Source organism: Priapulus caudatus, unplaced genomic scaffold (genome assembly GCF_000485595.1).
Source record: "Priapulus caudatus unplaced genomic scaffold, Priapulus_caudatus-5.0.1 Scaffold14, whole genome shotgun sequence".
NCBI lineage: Eukaryota > Metazoa > Priapulida > Priapulimorpha > Priapulimorphida > Priapulidae > Priapulus > Priapulus caudatus.
This window is the reverse complement of record NW_014577075.1, coordinates 439,185-453,477: the sequence shown is the minus strand read 5'-3', so window position 1 is coordinate 453,477 and position 14,293 is coordinate 439,185. Positions and strand designations below refer to the sequence as shown.

Here is a 14,293-nt window from a genome sequence, read left to right as displayed (position 1 = left end):
CCATTTGGCATTTAAGCGCGCCTTGCACACGTGTATCTAACTGTTCACGAACCTGTGCCTATACGATCACGTGCCTATACTTAGTATGCTACACATGCTATACTTAGCATACACGCCATTATACTACTATCTGTGAATAACCCAAAAATAAACGTTATAAATAACAGGGCAACGATGACGTTTCAGAAATTAAATAATCGTACCGTACGTGCATGGTTTATTTATTAAACTGCCAAATATTCCTTCGACATTATCCTACTGAGTTAGATCACGAACTTTGAACGGGAATTTGCCCAAGCGACGTCTCTTGTCCTCAGGGCCGTAGCTAGGAATTAATGTATGGGGGTCAAGATGAACGAGCGACCGAGGCGCTCGCTTCTAGGGGGGTCTGGGGGCATGCCCCCCCCCCAAAGGAAATTTTGAAATATAGAAGCTCTGAAATGCCATTTCCAGTCCTTTCATGTAGGTTACATACCTAAAACTCCCCTAACGGTTAAGCGAGTATTTTCTAATCCCATTATTCTTCACTGCCCCCCCCCTGCCCCCTGCTAGCTACGGCCATAGTCCTGTGTAATGCATATAACCACAATATGTGACGTATTGGTCCTAAAAACTATACAGGGGCGTATACAGGAGGGGGGACGTTTGCCGGGTCGACTATGTAGAATATACACATTGCACGTAACGTAACACCGATAAAACAGCACCATGCAGACCACCAAACAGAAATTAACTCGAACAAATCAGAATTTATTGAATTTTTTCTACGACATCTACACGTCAACTGCATGTAACAAAGAATGAAATGACGAAAAAGAACTGCAACGTACTACAACAGAAACAGAAACATGGGAGTCGTAACTAGGCTGCAATCTTGAACAAAATCACGTGACTATAATGGAGGACGCGTAACATTTTTGCCACGAAATACGATATCGGTTTCCATACACACCGATTTCTCTACCAGAAACCCGCAGGAAAAATGTATACATAGCGAACAACGCCCCTGAACGTGTTACATGGTAAAATTTGCTTGTCGACAATGAAAATATGGGTAAAATTAGAAAATATAATTTCTATTACCGCGATGCGATTGCGTAGAGCGGTAGGCCTATACAGTCGAATAGACATATGTACTTTTGAGCACGCGTCTCACGCGTTTAGAAGCTATCGAAATATATAATATTTCACTGTGGCTGCTATACCAAGCAGCAACACAAGTTGTGTATTGGGGGTATATAGCTAACATTAACTATGCCTCACAACAATTTCGTAAGTGGCACGACATATATACGCGGCAAAACCAGTCAGCACAGTACGTGCAATCAACACGTTTCATTCAACGAACTGCACCCGAATTAAGTTGCCTGAATTGAACTGTCAAACTACGGAAGGCACAAGCTAATCTAAGGTATCACACCCCCTCATTCGGAGGTAGCCGTCCAAGAAAGCACAATCAAGTTAGTCTCCGTGTAGTCACTATAGTGTTGAAGAGTCGTTGCCAACCGCTGTACAACCACAGGCACTTGGGACAGAGTCAGTAAAAACTGAGAATAATATGAACGCACATACTTGTGAATGTGCGTTCATATTATTTTCAGTTTTTACTGACTCTGTCCCAAGTGCCTGTGAGTGGGAGGACTCGCACTGGCACCCCCCCCCCCCTTGTCCCTCATTATCAATAAAGACTGCTGTTAAGTTAACTCAAATAAATAGCTATTATAGTTATGGAAATTATATTATTATTCATCTCTCTCGATCTCTCTTCTACTATAACACGAAACACAAAGCAAAGCGGAATTTACAGGCAGCTCGTCATCTTTTTCCGTAAATCTTACAATTGACGCACCGCAATGCAAACGATTACCATATTAACTAATTGATTAATTAATTTAAGTAACAAAATGATTACCAGCGATGCGTCGCAGTGGACATGAACACGTCTCTCACAGACGATAAAGTTTCGGGAAGCAGGTCCCACACGCCTGGCGGCCGCCAGACGCATTTTTTTGGTTATTTAACAGTAACAACGAAGGGAAACGCCGGTTGTCTATAGCGTTTGACGCGAACAACTGCACTGTGTACCCGATTTCTGCATAATTAAATAAGATAACAGACGCGCGTGCCCACGTCGTTAATAAGTACCGGCACACACATCCGCTGTATGCCGCCAGTGCGAACTCTGAACATAGAAACTGTACAAACTCGGTTTGGTTCTTCCGAACGCAAGTCACCCACACACAAGAGTGTCTTCTTCAAACGACAGCCCGCGTTATAGACATAGAAGAGCACATTCACAGCAACAGGAGAGTTGCTCCCTCTGCCCTAAAATCAGGCAGGTATATATATATATATACAAGAGAATACATACGAAATAAAACACGGGGGTGGCGGTGATTCACATGAAAACAGCTAATGTACAATTATATATATAAAACTATACTTATCTAATACTTTACAAAAAAGAAGCTAAAATAATCTATGAAACTACCCTGTTTGTTGAACAGTTTCGGTCCGATATTTTACAAAATATAACAATAGTGTGCTGCATCGAAATGAGGTACAAAATGCAATATTCGGAACACAACTAAACCATCTGCATTAAGCCATACGTGTCATTCATGTCATACTAAAATAGAGAAAAGACAGTACACTTAAATGCCGCCGATTCGCTTTTCAGGAACAGCATCACTCAGTTAGTCAACCGCCCATACAGCCATCAGTATGATGGCCAGCAGCCGACATACGATCAGTGGCTCCATCACGTGACAACCTTGTGTACAAAACACATCCTCCTGCCTTGGTCGCATTTGTCCTCCACAAGCTGTCGCACGGGCAATAGCTAAAGAGTCAACGAACTGGGTCCATAAAAACTAACACAAGTATCCCTCCCTATACGCTGTTTTACTATTACACAATTTTTTTCGGCCAATATGTTCTTTACATGATGTCCAATCGGTATGCATACTTGCCGAAATGTCTCGAACGCGCGTGCATTTCTTAGCATGCGCTTATATAGTAGGAGTTGGTATCACAAGCTTACCATGCCATAATTTCGTCCAGAGATCTAAATCAGCCAGAATGCTTATCTTTGGCAAGTTTTCAGTCGACAAGAGAATGGACATGTTTCTTATACCGCATTTATAGGACTTCTACGCTATATTAGCAATACAATTGCTACGTATGACAGCACTCTTGCTAGTTAACTGTGCAAACTTTGCTGAAAACTTGCAAAATTCTGTGGCTGCGTAATAATGCCAAAACACTGTGACACAGTGTTTTGGCATTATTACGCAGTCACAGAATCACAGAATTTATAGCAATAGGGTATATGAAAGAATGGCCACTATCTTGTCGATATCGTTGACCAGGAGAGATATCTCGGCCGAATTTTAAGTCATTCGATTAACAATCGGTTCTGTTTTAGAATCCAGGCTTAATACTCTGATGATGACCCCAAGACAAGATATACAACATATATATAATATATATATATATATATATATATATATATATATATATTATATATATATACATACACAGATACATGTGAAAATAAAACAACCTAACAACCAGTGCTTGAACATCTGTACGCTTTGGCAGTCAGATAATACGCAATTAAAAAGTAGGATAACTTAGACACTTACTTCCCCCACTTTATAACAGAATAAACAGCTGTCACTTTGCATGCACCTCCATGCTATCGCTGATAATACTGAGCCTCCGATATACATGAAAGTAAAAGCTTAAATCAAGGGTTGTAGCTGGCACCCTTTTAGTTGCAACATCGGTGGGCCTGTCAAAACAGCAGTGGCCTTACTTTGCGGCAAAACGAAGGCCTCCTCTCCCTCCGTATTCCTCTCCTCATTCTACCTGTGCTTTTAAACTGTGTGCTCGTCACAATGCTGATATAGCAAGTGCCACCGCGTGATGGGCTGGGTCAGTGCTTGACGAGATATGGACGTGGCACCGCATTCTGTCTGTAGTCGGGAACAGTCTTTCCCACGTGATCACAGCACTGATTAAGTATAATAAATAGACGACTCTTACTGGCGCGCAGCAAGTCCGTGAGAACACGACAGCCGATCAACAGCTTTAGGTAGATTTCTGCTTGCAGACGTGTTTTCCATTGGTGGCGCACTCATGCACACAGCATCCAGCCGGCAGCGCTGTGCCCTATCGATGAGGCTTCAGCCAGCAGAGCCTACCCACGCGTTCCCATCATGGCCCGTCTGGAGCGTGAAGGTCCCACACAAGGGTCATAGGTGAAGGTCACACATAGAGGTCACGCGTGAGTGTCACATGCAAAGGTCCCACGTGAAGGTCACAGGTGACGGTCAACATGAAGGTCATAGGTGAAGGTCACACATGAAGGTCTACATAGCTCTGCAGCATAAAAAGAACAATTTTGTTTACTATCCTGCACTGTGCAAGATTCTCTTGCATTGCAAACTTTGCTCAAGCTAACCTCTAATCATATCAAAGATTTATTAGTTGTACCACTTCAGTTCATTGCTCAAATACAGATCTTGCTGTCTTTCCTAGCTGTGAGAATGAAATTCAGCATGAAGACCTTTACAGGGAGTTCTCTACCGTTTTATAGCTTTGATTGGCATTCAACGTGACCTGCCCAATATCTACATGTGTACGGCAAGAATTTCAGCAAGCAACTAGACAAACCTCATCCACAATCCTCTACAGTAATTTCGATAAGACACAAACATACAAATAAAAATATAGAAAGCATTTGCAATTATCAAACACCTCTGTGAATTATGCACCGTAGTATACGTTAAGACACGAAAAGCAAATAGAAATTAGGAATATAAAAAAGCAGAAAACAATAAAAGGAATGCTGATGCTTTGTGTCATGCAACAGATTAGAAACTTAATAGCAAGGTGACACGAGATAAGCAAGGAGATATTGGACACCTATCTATATCATTGTGGCTAAATCTTGTCTGCTCCGACATAAAGAGATGAACACAACGTTTTACATTGGAAGAACTCCTTTTGAATTTGCATCGTTCGTGAGGCGCCATATAGCCTTTGCGCAGGTATTTATGAAATCGGCATGTGTCTCTGACAAAAAATGCAGCTGCTAACACATCTTCCTTCCACAAAACAGGAAGCATTGTTCATTGTAAAGGTCACGCCTGCAGGTAGAATAGATTGCATGGGTGTAGCATGAGAACGTTTGCTCATCGTTTACACTCAGGTGCAGATGCGAGCGTGCATCGTTCACACTAGTGTTTTGCATGGGTATATAAAGATCCACTGTACCAGAGCTATACAGTTGATTCCACACTGCTCAATGAGGACAGCTGACCGTCTGACTCTGACTGGCTAACGGGTGGTGAACTTAGGTCAAGGTACTCCTGCAACAAAAAGCATGCATGCATATCTAGACGCAATCTGACACAGTGGGGTCGACACTGACACAACAGCCGACTTCATGCAAATACAAGCTACACGAGCCGAGAAAGCACATTGCTGCATGCCAATTTTTTTGCCTAATCGAAAGGCACAATGATTACTGGGACGTTTTGCCTACCAAGCATGCAGCTGTCAGTAGGGCTGAAGGGGTCGTTGTCGTATATGTAGTACCCGAGGTGTCGGCGAGTATGTCGCCTACGCCTACTCCCTAACCCTAACCCCCTAACCCTAACCATATCAGATAGTTACCTCGGGTACATATTATACGCCATTATACGACAACGACTCTTCGTGCGTAAGTAGGGTCATGATTGATGCTTGACCTTCAAAGTGTTTGTTTGACTATGATATAAAAGTGGCCATTCGACAAGTTTAAATTTAAGAATGGAAAGTTAAAAACATGTTTCTTTCTACAGTCAACAGCCGAGCGTTTATGTTATTACCCTGTGTTACACTTTGGCTTGGTAGCCATCTACTATGACCTGGCATTTAACCAGGGTTGTTATTAGCAAGCACAATCAAAATGTGAAATAGGCTTATGCGCAGGCCCGGCCCAGAACGCTTCACCACTGCATGCGTACGTCACCACATACGCACACAAACAAGTACTTATATTAAGACAATGCCACGAGAAAAAAAGAAAAGTACACATTTACTCTAAAGCAGCATGGCATGCAATGAAAGGTGATGACCACCGAGAATCGCTCCACAGAACATAACAGCTAGCTTTCTTCCTGTGTGACAACCAACCAATCTGCCTGGCACGACTCGCAGGTATAGTTCTTGCCAATCAATGTTTCGACAGGAGGTTCTAAAAAAACAGTTCTTAGCAACAAAGCGCTGCAAAGTCGACATTTTACCGCGCGCGCATGAGAAACGCATGGAAATCAGGGGCGAGCATGGTCGAGCTAGCAATGATGATTTTGCTCAGGCAGATAGGTCAGTCAGCAGTCTAGCCACATGTCCGGAGACACGAATGTGATGATCGCACTGCGTGCATCGACGACAGAGACAGGCGGTCGGCATGAGCCACACTCGCTCGCTCGCTCACTCACTCACCTGCGTCGTCGACAGCGAGAGAATGCGCTCAAGGTCTTCGACGAGCTCGCGGAACGTTGGCCGCTGGTGGGGCTCCGTCTGCCAGCACTCGCGCATGATCATGTACCTGCACACGCAGCAGACGAGAAAGAACTGCGATTAAAGCTGCTATCCATCCGCAACCGCAAACATTCGGTGCGTTCTGTCACGCGCGCATCGCGCCATTTACTAACTTACATCTGATTAATCAGCTCTTTGTCGTTATAGTATCATCATATTAGGGCCATAGGGTACAAAGTTTTGTTATTATTATTTATTTACATATATAAACAAAAAACATGCGCGGTCAGTAAGATTATGATGAGCTTGCCACATAAAAACGCATCAATGGCTGCTGTGACAATATCTTCCTATTCACTATACTGAAGTTCGTGGAGAGGGTCTACAATCGAGGAGCGCCAGGGCTAACTTATCCGCCACGCTTCAATTCCGACGCCTCTGCTCACGCGATGCTATTCGACTCGCATTGTTTACACGTGCAACATTGCGATTTTATCCCGAGATAATGTGAAGACTGCCAATTAGCAAGTTTTTTTCTTGATGCTCCCCACCATCCATTACCACTATCTCTTATCCTTATCCGGGAAGTTTGCCCGCATCCCTCGTGCGCAAAAACGGTAAGAGAGCAGAAATGTGCGCAGCGAGGGCAGATACGGTCGGCAGCGGCAAGCGCTTGTACGTACAGCTCGAGAGAGCAGTTCGGCGGCTTCTCCATCCGGTGTCCCTGCTTCAGCAGCTGAAACAGCCTCTCGACGGGAACGGACGGGTACGGCGAACCTCCGAGAGTGACGATCTCCCACAGGAGGATGCCGTACGCCCACACGTCGCTCTGTGTCGTGTACACGCGGTCGAACAGAGCTTCCGGTGCCATCCACTTCACAGGCAGTCGACCCTGAAGCAAGCACGCTCAGAGTCACACATGCAAGTTCGTATATATGCGCGGTGATTACGTCATTAAAACTTGGTGATCTTCTCATTTTGTTTATCTGCAATAAACTTGGAATTCTACAGATAAAATCTTTAAAATCTTTCGTAATCTAATAATATAAAAAATATTTGCAATAAAGAGGCTGTGTCTTCTTCATATGCGTGTGCGACTGGAGTGAAACTAAACTTACGTCTGTCGTTTTCCTGTAATAGTCGATGTTGGTGACGTCTCTGGCCAGACCGAAATCTGCAATTTTCACGATGTTGTCATCAGCCACCAGTACATTTCTTGCTGCCAAATCACGGTGTATGCACTGAAGCAGAAACAATTGTCAGTCATTAACGCCAAGCTTAGACATAAACAACAGGAAGACGAACCAATTCTAAGCCAGCATTTCTGACACCCCACAGTGACAAAAATATGCTAACAAGAAATTTACGATTAAGATTGCAAAAAAACACGCCGTGCGCACATTCAGTGGTATAGAAGGCAACATCAAATATCGTATGATAGCAGCTGTTATTTATTCACGTTGATTATACATTGATAATATGCTCATATAGAGAATCACTATACAAAGGCTGATCCATCAAATGGGAAGAAGGACCCGCCTTAATTTTGTACCCACAGACAGCTTTTCATAGCATGTCGCAGGAATTTGACATACTTGAAATTGAATAAATTACTTTAGCATAGAAGATATTATATTGCAGAAATCCATCAGATTCTGCAATTCAACTGCATTCTCTAACAAAATCTGTATGTGTGTGTGTGTGTGTTGGGGGGGGGGTCCCTGAACAAATCCCACAGGAACACCCTCTTTCACAATTTCAGGATCTGCCCCCAGAAGCAGTGATGGGGGCTTCTCAACATGGCAGCCATATTGTATCCACTGACCAGCCAAACACATTTTCCAAATTGCGCAGATACACACTTAGCTAGTACAATTTGCTCTCTGCTGAGAATAAAACACCACCAAATAGCTAGTCCAGGTGCCAAATGTCTGAACGTTGCAATCAGGTATATACAAGGTTTTCTTGTGTGGTTTAATTCCTGGTCTTTAGACTCTCCTGAACCAGAATCCACCGGAGGCCACTAAAACTCTGCCTTACTGCCTCTTCCAGCTATAGAGCAGAACAGTGAGTAGAAAAATGCACCAAAAACTCAATTGAACATATATCGAATAGATCCGTCTGCTTTTGGCAGCCAACGTGGCTAATGGAGGTAGTAGGGACAGCATATCCCACATACGTGGTGCTCGGTGTTGTGAGGCCCCCACCCCACTAGGAAGTCGCCTCAGCGCACGTACGTACCCGCTTTGAGGAGAGATACTCCATGCCGCGCGCGACCTGGTACGCGAACGAGATGAGGTCCTTGCGCAGCAGTGTGTCGCTGATGCGATCCTCGCCGATCGGTCGCTCGTATCCGGACGTGGGGCGCCGATCACGCAGGTAGTCTCTCAGGTTGCCGTACGAACAGTACTCCATGATCACGTACAGCGGACCTGTGCACCGCCCAAGGCGACAGATTCGTTGAATATGAATTGAGATCGAATTTATTTATTTGATTGACTGATTAATATGAACACATCGATTGATTGATAAGTTAATTAGGTAATTTATTTGATTGATTAGTTTATCTGATTGGCCGAGTGATTGATTGATCAATTGATGTAATTGATTGAATGATTGATTGATTAATTGATTGATAGTTTAATTGGTTTGACTGGCCAATTGAAATATTGACAATTACTTGATCGCACCCACAAGGATTTCCAACACTTAATAGTAGTGATTTTAAAACAATGATTTAAAATCATTTTGGAATGGATATTCACTTGAATTTATAAACTGGTTTATGAAGACTAAACTTGATACAAATGAAATAACATTTCTCGTTAATGCAGCCTAGTCTCACCGAGACTTGCGCAAATTTGCTGTGGCACACCACGCTATATGTATACACACCATTCTGTGTGCAGCAGCCAATCAAGTTAATGATATTTGTATGTTTTCCGATCATCTTCATCACCTCCATCTCGGAGACAAGGTCGGCAAGTTCGCGATCGGTGGCGTCCTCTGCAAGTAGAAAAATTACTATAATTATTATTTTGGCACCACCACTAAATGTGAAGAGCAGATAATTAGCAATTTTTCTGGGATCAAAAATCGAAAGCTTTCTCTACATGCATGAATAAAATAGGGCGCAGAATAGAAGGAAGGCATTGTTTTCGCACTAGTTTCTAGAATAATGATGCCCTGTTTCATTACCTTTCAGCATCTTCACGGCAACGACGGTAACGTCATCGTCAGCATTCACTCCAAGTGCATCAGCTTTCACGACCTGTCCAAACGCTCCCTGTCCAAGCGCCTTTCCCATTATCAAGCTGAAAACAAAGCAAAATGCACACCTCAGAAATGGACATAATATGGAGATAAGTGAAAAATTAAAATAAATTATGAATATAATAAGTGAAACTAATTTAGCTCATTAATTTTATATTTTTTAACCGGTGAGGTCTGGGCTCAACATACCTGCATTTCCCATATAGTCCAATATGTCCATATTGTCTATATCATGTGACTTACGTTAAGCATGTTCACACACATTCAGGAAGTTATTTCCAAGCAAAATGTTGGGATATACGATATAAGTAACACACCTTTCTCGTGCGAATTCCCAATCTGGGTCTAGAGGCAGCTCATATTCTGTGACCGTGGTCAGTTCCGACGACAGACGATTCCTCTCTATCTTGACCAGTGGGGCCATCGAGTTGTGTGAACTATTCGAGTCCTACAACGACCAAGTGAACATAGTTAAACACAAATTTCCACATACACGTGCACTAGTTTTACTACTTGACACCCACTCATACTCACAATTAACACACTCCGCTTAGACACGGGATGGCTATAATGCACTGACTGTGGTTCACATCTTCTAGCTATTCCAATACATACAGATCAATCATCATGCATACAAAAACGAACTTTATCATTGCAGGTAATTTTAACTATTCGAAGGCACGGAGGAGGATAAAACAAGTTGAATGCCTACCGGATCCTCTTGTTGCCACTTCACTTTGTACTGAGGCAGCAAGAGCGAACAAACAAACAAAAGACATCATATAGTCCGTACTCAAACTGTCCACGTTGTGTTTATAGTTTAGAGTTGAGCACAGAGTGATGTATCTTTCATATCAGACCACCACCTGGCCTGTGCTCGTAGAGGTACAAAGCTCACACATAAATACGTGAACAAGTGCACTCGCGGTGGAATCTCTCTCTCTCTCTCTCTCCCTCTCTTTCTCTGTCTGTCTCTGCCTTTCCCCCCTCTCTCTCTCTGTCTCTGCCTCTCTCCTCCCTCTCTCTCTCTCTCTCTCTCTCTCTCTCTGCTTCTCTCTCTCTCTGCCTTGCTCTCCCTCCCACTCACTCTGCTTCTCCTCTTCTTCACTCCCTCTCCCTCACCATCTCCCTTCCCCATCACCCCTTACCCCTCTCTACCACACACTCTCTCTCTCTCTCATTCACCTGCGCATGCTTACCTGTCTCTCGAGGATGACTTTCTTCTTGCAGAACGAGTTGTTCGCCGTGAGGGCAGTGACAGCGATCACCGCCGCAGCCTTGCGCTGCTGCTGCCGGTACAGACACATGACGATGCCAAAGAGGAAGGACAGTGCCACAATGCAGCCGCACGCGATCACACTGATCCAGATCTTCATCCGCGGACTCTCCTGCTTGACTACGGCGACGACGGGTGGCTCGGCTGCAAAACATCCGAGCAGCCGTTACATCGCTGTGGCTGCGCACGCAAAGCTGCACGCTTTACGGCTATCGCGTTGTTGTTAACAGTTGCAGTGTTGCACGCGCAAAACTGCACTCGTCACGGCTATCGCGTTGTTGTTAACAGTTGCAGTGTTGCACGCGCAAAACTGCACTCGTCACGGCTATCGCGTTGTTGTTAACAGTTGCAGTGTTGCACGCGCAAAACTGCACTCTTCACGTGCAGTTTTGCGCGTGCAACACTGCAACTGTTAACAACAACGCGATAGCCTCTTCATGGCTATCGCGTTGTTGTTAACAAATGCAGTGTTGCTCGGATGCTGCGTTTATCATGGCTCGCACGCGCGCGGCGTGTTTAGTGTATTGTAAAGATCGTTATGCCACCATGACTATTTGTTGAGCAGAAATTCTTCCTCTGCAGGGATCGGAAATGTTCTCAAGTAGCTGGCAGGGACCTGCATTGTTGCACGTGCACGTTATCCCCGTGAATCCCTTTTAGACTTATTACCGAATTTATTACTATAATCATTACTGATACACACTTGGCTTCTGCACCTCATTACTCTCTAATGTTTCTCGCTGATCAGCAGTGTTTAAAATGCGTCAACTCATGTAGGCACATCTTTGCGGCATAGAAGAGGTACATACGTTCTAGTACGTCGAGCCACGCACTCTGATGGACAATCCCTATCGAGTTGCCGACGAGGCAGGTGTACCAGCCAGCATCCTTCTGTGTTATGTTGTGAATAACCAGTTTGCCGGGATCTCCACTCGTGTTCGACTGGAAAACGAGAAGAAAATGTAAGTGTGCATGCTCTTATCTGGGAATGGTTTTTGCTGAAAAACACCGGTTGCTGCAGCGTGACCACTAAAAAAGTGAATTTTGAAAACAAGTGACACGAATTGCAAAATGACACACAAACAAAACAAATGCACGATGACAATCGCACGATTGCACAAATCGAAATGACAATTAATTTGCATTTTCACAAATATTAACAATATCTAAAAAAGAAATACATTGTGCTTATTTTAACACACTGGTGACTGGTATCTATATATATTACTGCGCCTAAACAGTAAAGTGTTGTTTTAATGCCAAAAATAACACTTCATTTACATAGAATAATAGCATAGTAATCGTATCAAAACAATAACAATGACAACAATATTAACATGAACAATAATGATAATAATGATGATAATGATGATAACAATAATAATAATAATAATAATAATAATAATAAACGCTTAGGCTATATAAGGCTTTACCATGTTAGCATACGGATCATCTTTCTGTAGCACCTTCATATGGTGCTGCATGTAGGCAGTAATTAAAAGTCACTAATGAAACATGTTCACGCAGATAATAATACAATGCGATTTTAACTGAACATATTGTTATTGGCAACTTTAATTCATTGAAAATGTTTTTTTGCAGTTTATGTCTCCACATTCTTGACATATTTTAGTTTATTAGTTTATTGGCACAACTTGTAAACAACGCATGCATACATATAGACCCATTCACTTGCACACACGCATCCACACATACACACTGAACACGCGAACTTGCACATCGTAGTTGCACACATTTGCAATAGCTGCATGTACCTTCTCTGGGTTTAGCACGTTCTCACTTTTGTGTTCACTCTTGAGGTTATCAAGCGACTCCTGGTGTGTGCGCAGCATTAACGAACAAAACACTTAGCGCTCATTAGAAAGCATTAAGATAATCCCTTCCCTCGAACACTCATGAACAACAACCGCTATCCACTACAAATATCGTAATCTTACTGATATTAACCTGCTCCTGAGGCGACTGCATGACATTTGCAACTGCGACGCTGAAGACCTGTGTACGCGCGAAATATCTCATCCCTGTGGTCATACGGCCAACAGTTTCCCCTTTAAACGTAATGAAATGAAAACAAATTCTAGAATTCGTCTCAACTCCAACCTTTGCCAACCATTAGCATTGGGTATTTATTTACCGAGGTACGTCGAAATGGCCGATTTAGTGTGCTTGCAAAAGTGCTAGGAAAAAATAGTGGCAAAACAGGTAAGAGCTACCATTATCTTGTGTGATTTATATATCCTAAGTGATGCTGTCTGAAATTTAGAACGTTATAGGATAGTTCCAGAAAAACTCTCCACACACGTCAGCAAGCAGTGACTGCCAACTCCTAATTTGCATAATAAGATAAGTGCGCTTTTCAGAAATACGAGCTTATTAAACATGTTTCACCCCCACCCCTGCCCCCACATAGTGATTAACACACTGAAAGCATCCTAATTGACATTAATTACGTCAATGGAAGATTCCATTCTGAGGCTTCATATTTTCGAATGGGGGGGGGGGAAGCCACCAAGTATCAAGTGAAGTGAGACCACCTCCGAACCATCATTATAAACCCATTCGCTTGCGAGCTAGCAGAGCCCATCATGCATCGGCATTATGAAGTGGAGAGCTTTTCGAACGTGCTCGAATCGACCAATTCTCCTTTCGGTAGTTCTACTAGTCATTTTGCTCGATGGCTGGAAGCAGCAGCAGAACAGCACTTAACGGTCTTCTATCATTGGCTGAGAATAGTGGATGGAAATCGGACCGGTTAAAGACGACGAAGAAGCCCAGAGAACAGATCACGTACCATTTCGCAAAGGTGTGAGAGAGAATAGAGAAGGCATCTTTTCACTCCCTGGAGCCGTTATCAGATGCAATATTGATTAGTACTATTATAACACACAGAAACATTACGACTATGACAAATGTGTTAATGCTAAAATGTATCTACCTGTGTTACCTCGTTTGTTCTACCACGGTAAACATTCTTTTACCGAACAACAACGCAGATGCCCAACTCGTGCGCAATATGAACTGACGATGATAGCAATGGCACCGTGCGAGAGCTAAGGTAATAAGACTGAGTAAGGTAGGCTAGGGAGCGGGAATAAAGGTGAAGACGGAGGAAGGTGAGCTAGGGAGCGGGAATAAAAGTGAAGACTGAGGAAGGTAAGCAAGGGAGCGGGAATAAAGGTGAAGACGGAG

The 14,293-nt window shown here is 43.3% G+C and overlaps 1 protein-coding gene across 2 annotated transcripts; it reads right to left on the bottom strand.

Annotated features, from left to right (window-relative positions):
* Positions 1-1,594: 1,594 nt before the first annotated feature.
* LOC106809142 (fibroblast growth factor receptor 3-like) lies at positions 1,595-13,026 on the bottom strand. 2 transcript variants are annotated; one of them, XM_014812118.1, is made up of 13 exons: positions 12,859-13,026; positions 12,517-12,561; positions 11,893-12,025; positions 11,007-11,227; positions 10,125-10,255; positions 9,733-9,848; positions 9,430-9,540; positions 8,776-8,966; positions 7,653-7,775; positions 7,218-7,426; positions 6,496-6,601; positions 5,284-5,378; positions 1,595-4,386 (listed from the first exon to the last, which is right to left on the bottom strand). In XM_014812118.1, exons 1-12 carry the CDS (start codon positions 12,934-12,936, stop codon positions 5,289-5,291), a joined length of 1,554 nt encoding a protein of 517 aa, XP_014667604.1. In that variant the 5' UTR covers positions 12,937-13,026; the 3' UTR covers positions 1,595-4,386; positions 5,284-5,288. The 2 variants fall into 2 exon arrangements, with proteins under 2 accessions (XP_014667604.1, XP_014667612.1); XM_014812126.1 differs by lacking the exon at positions 5,284-5,378.
* Between the last annotated feature and the right edge of the window lie 1,267 nt (positions 13,027-14,293).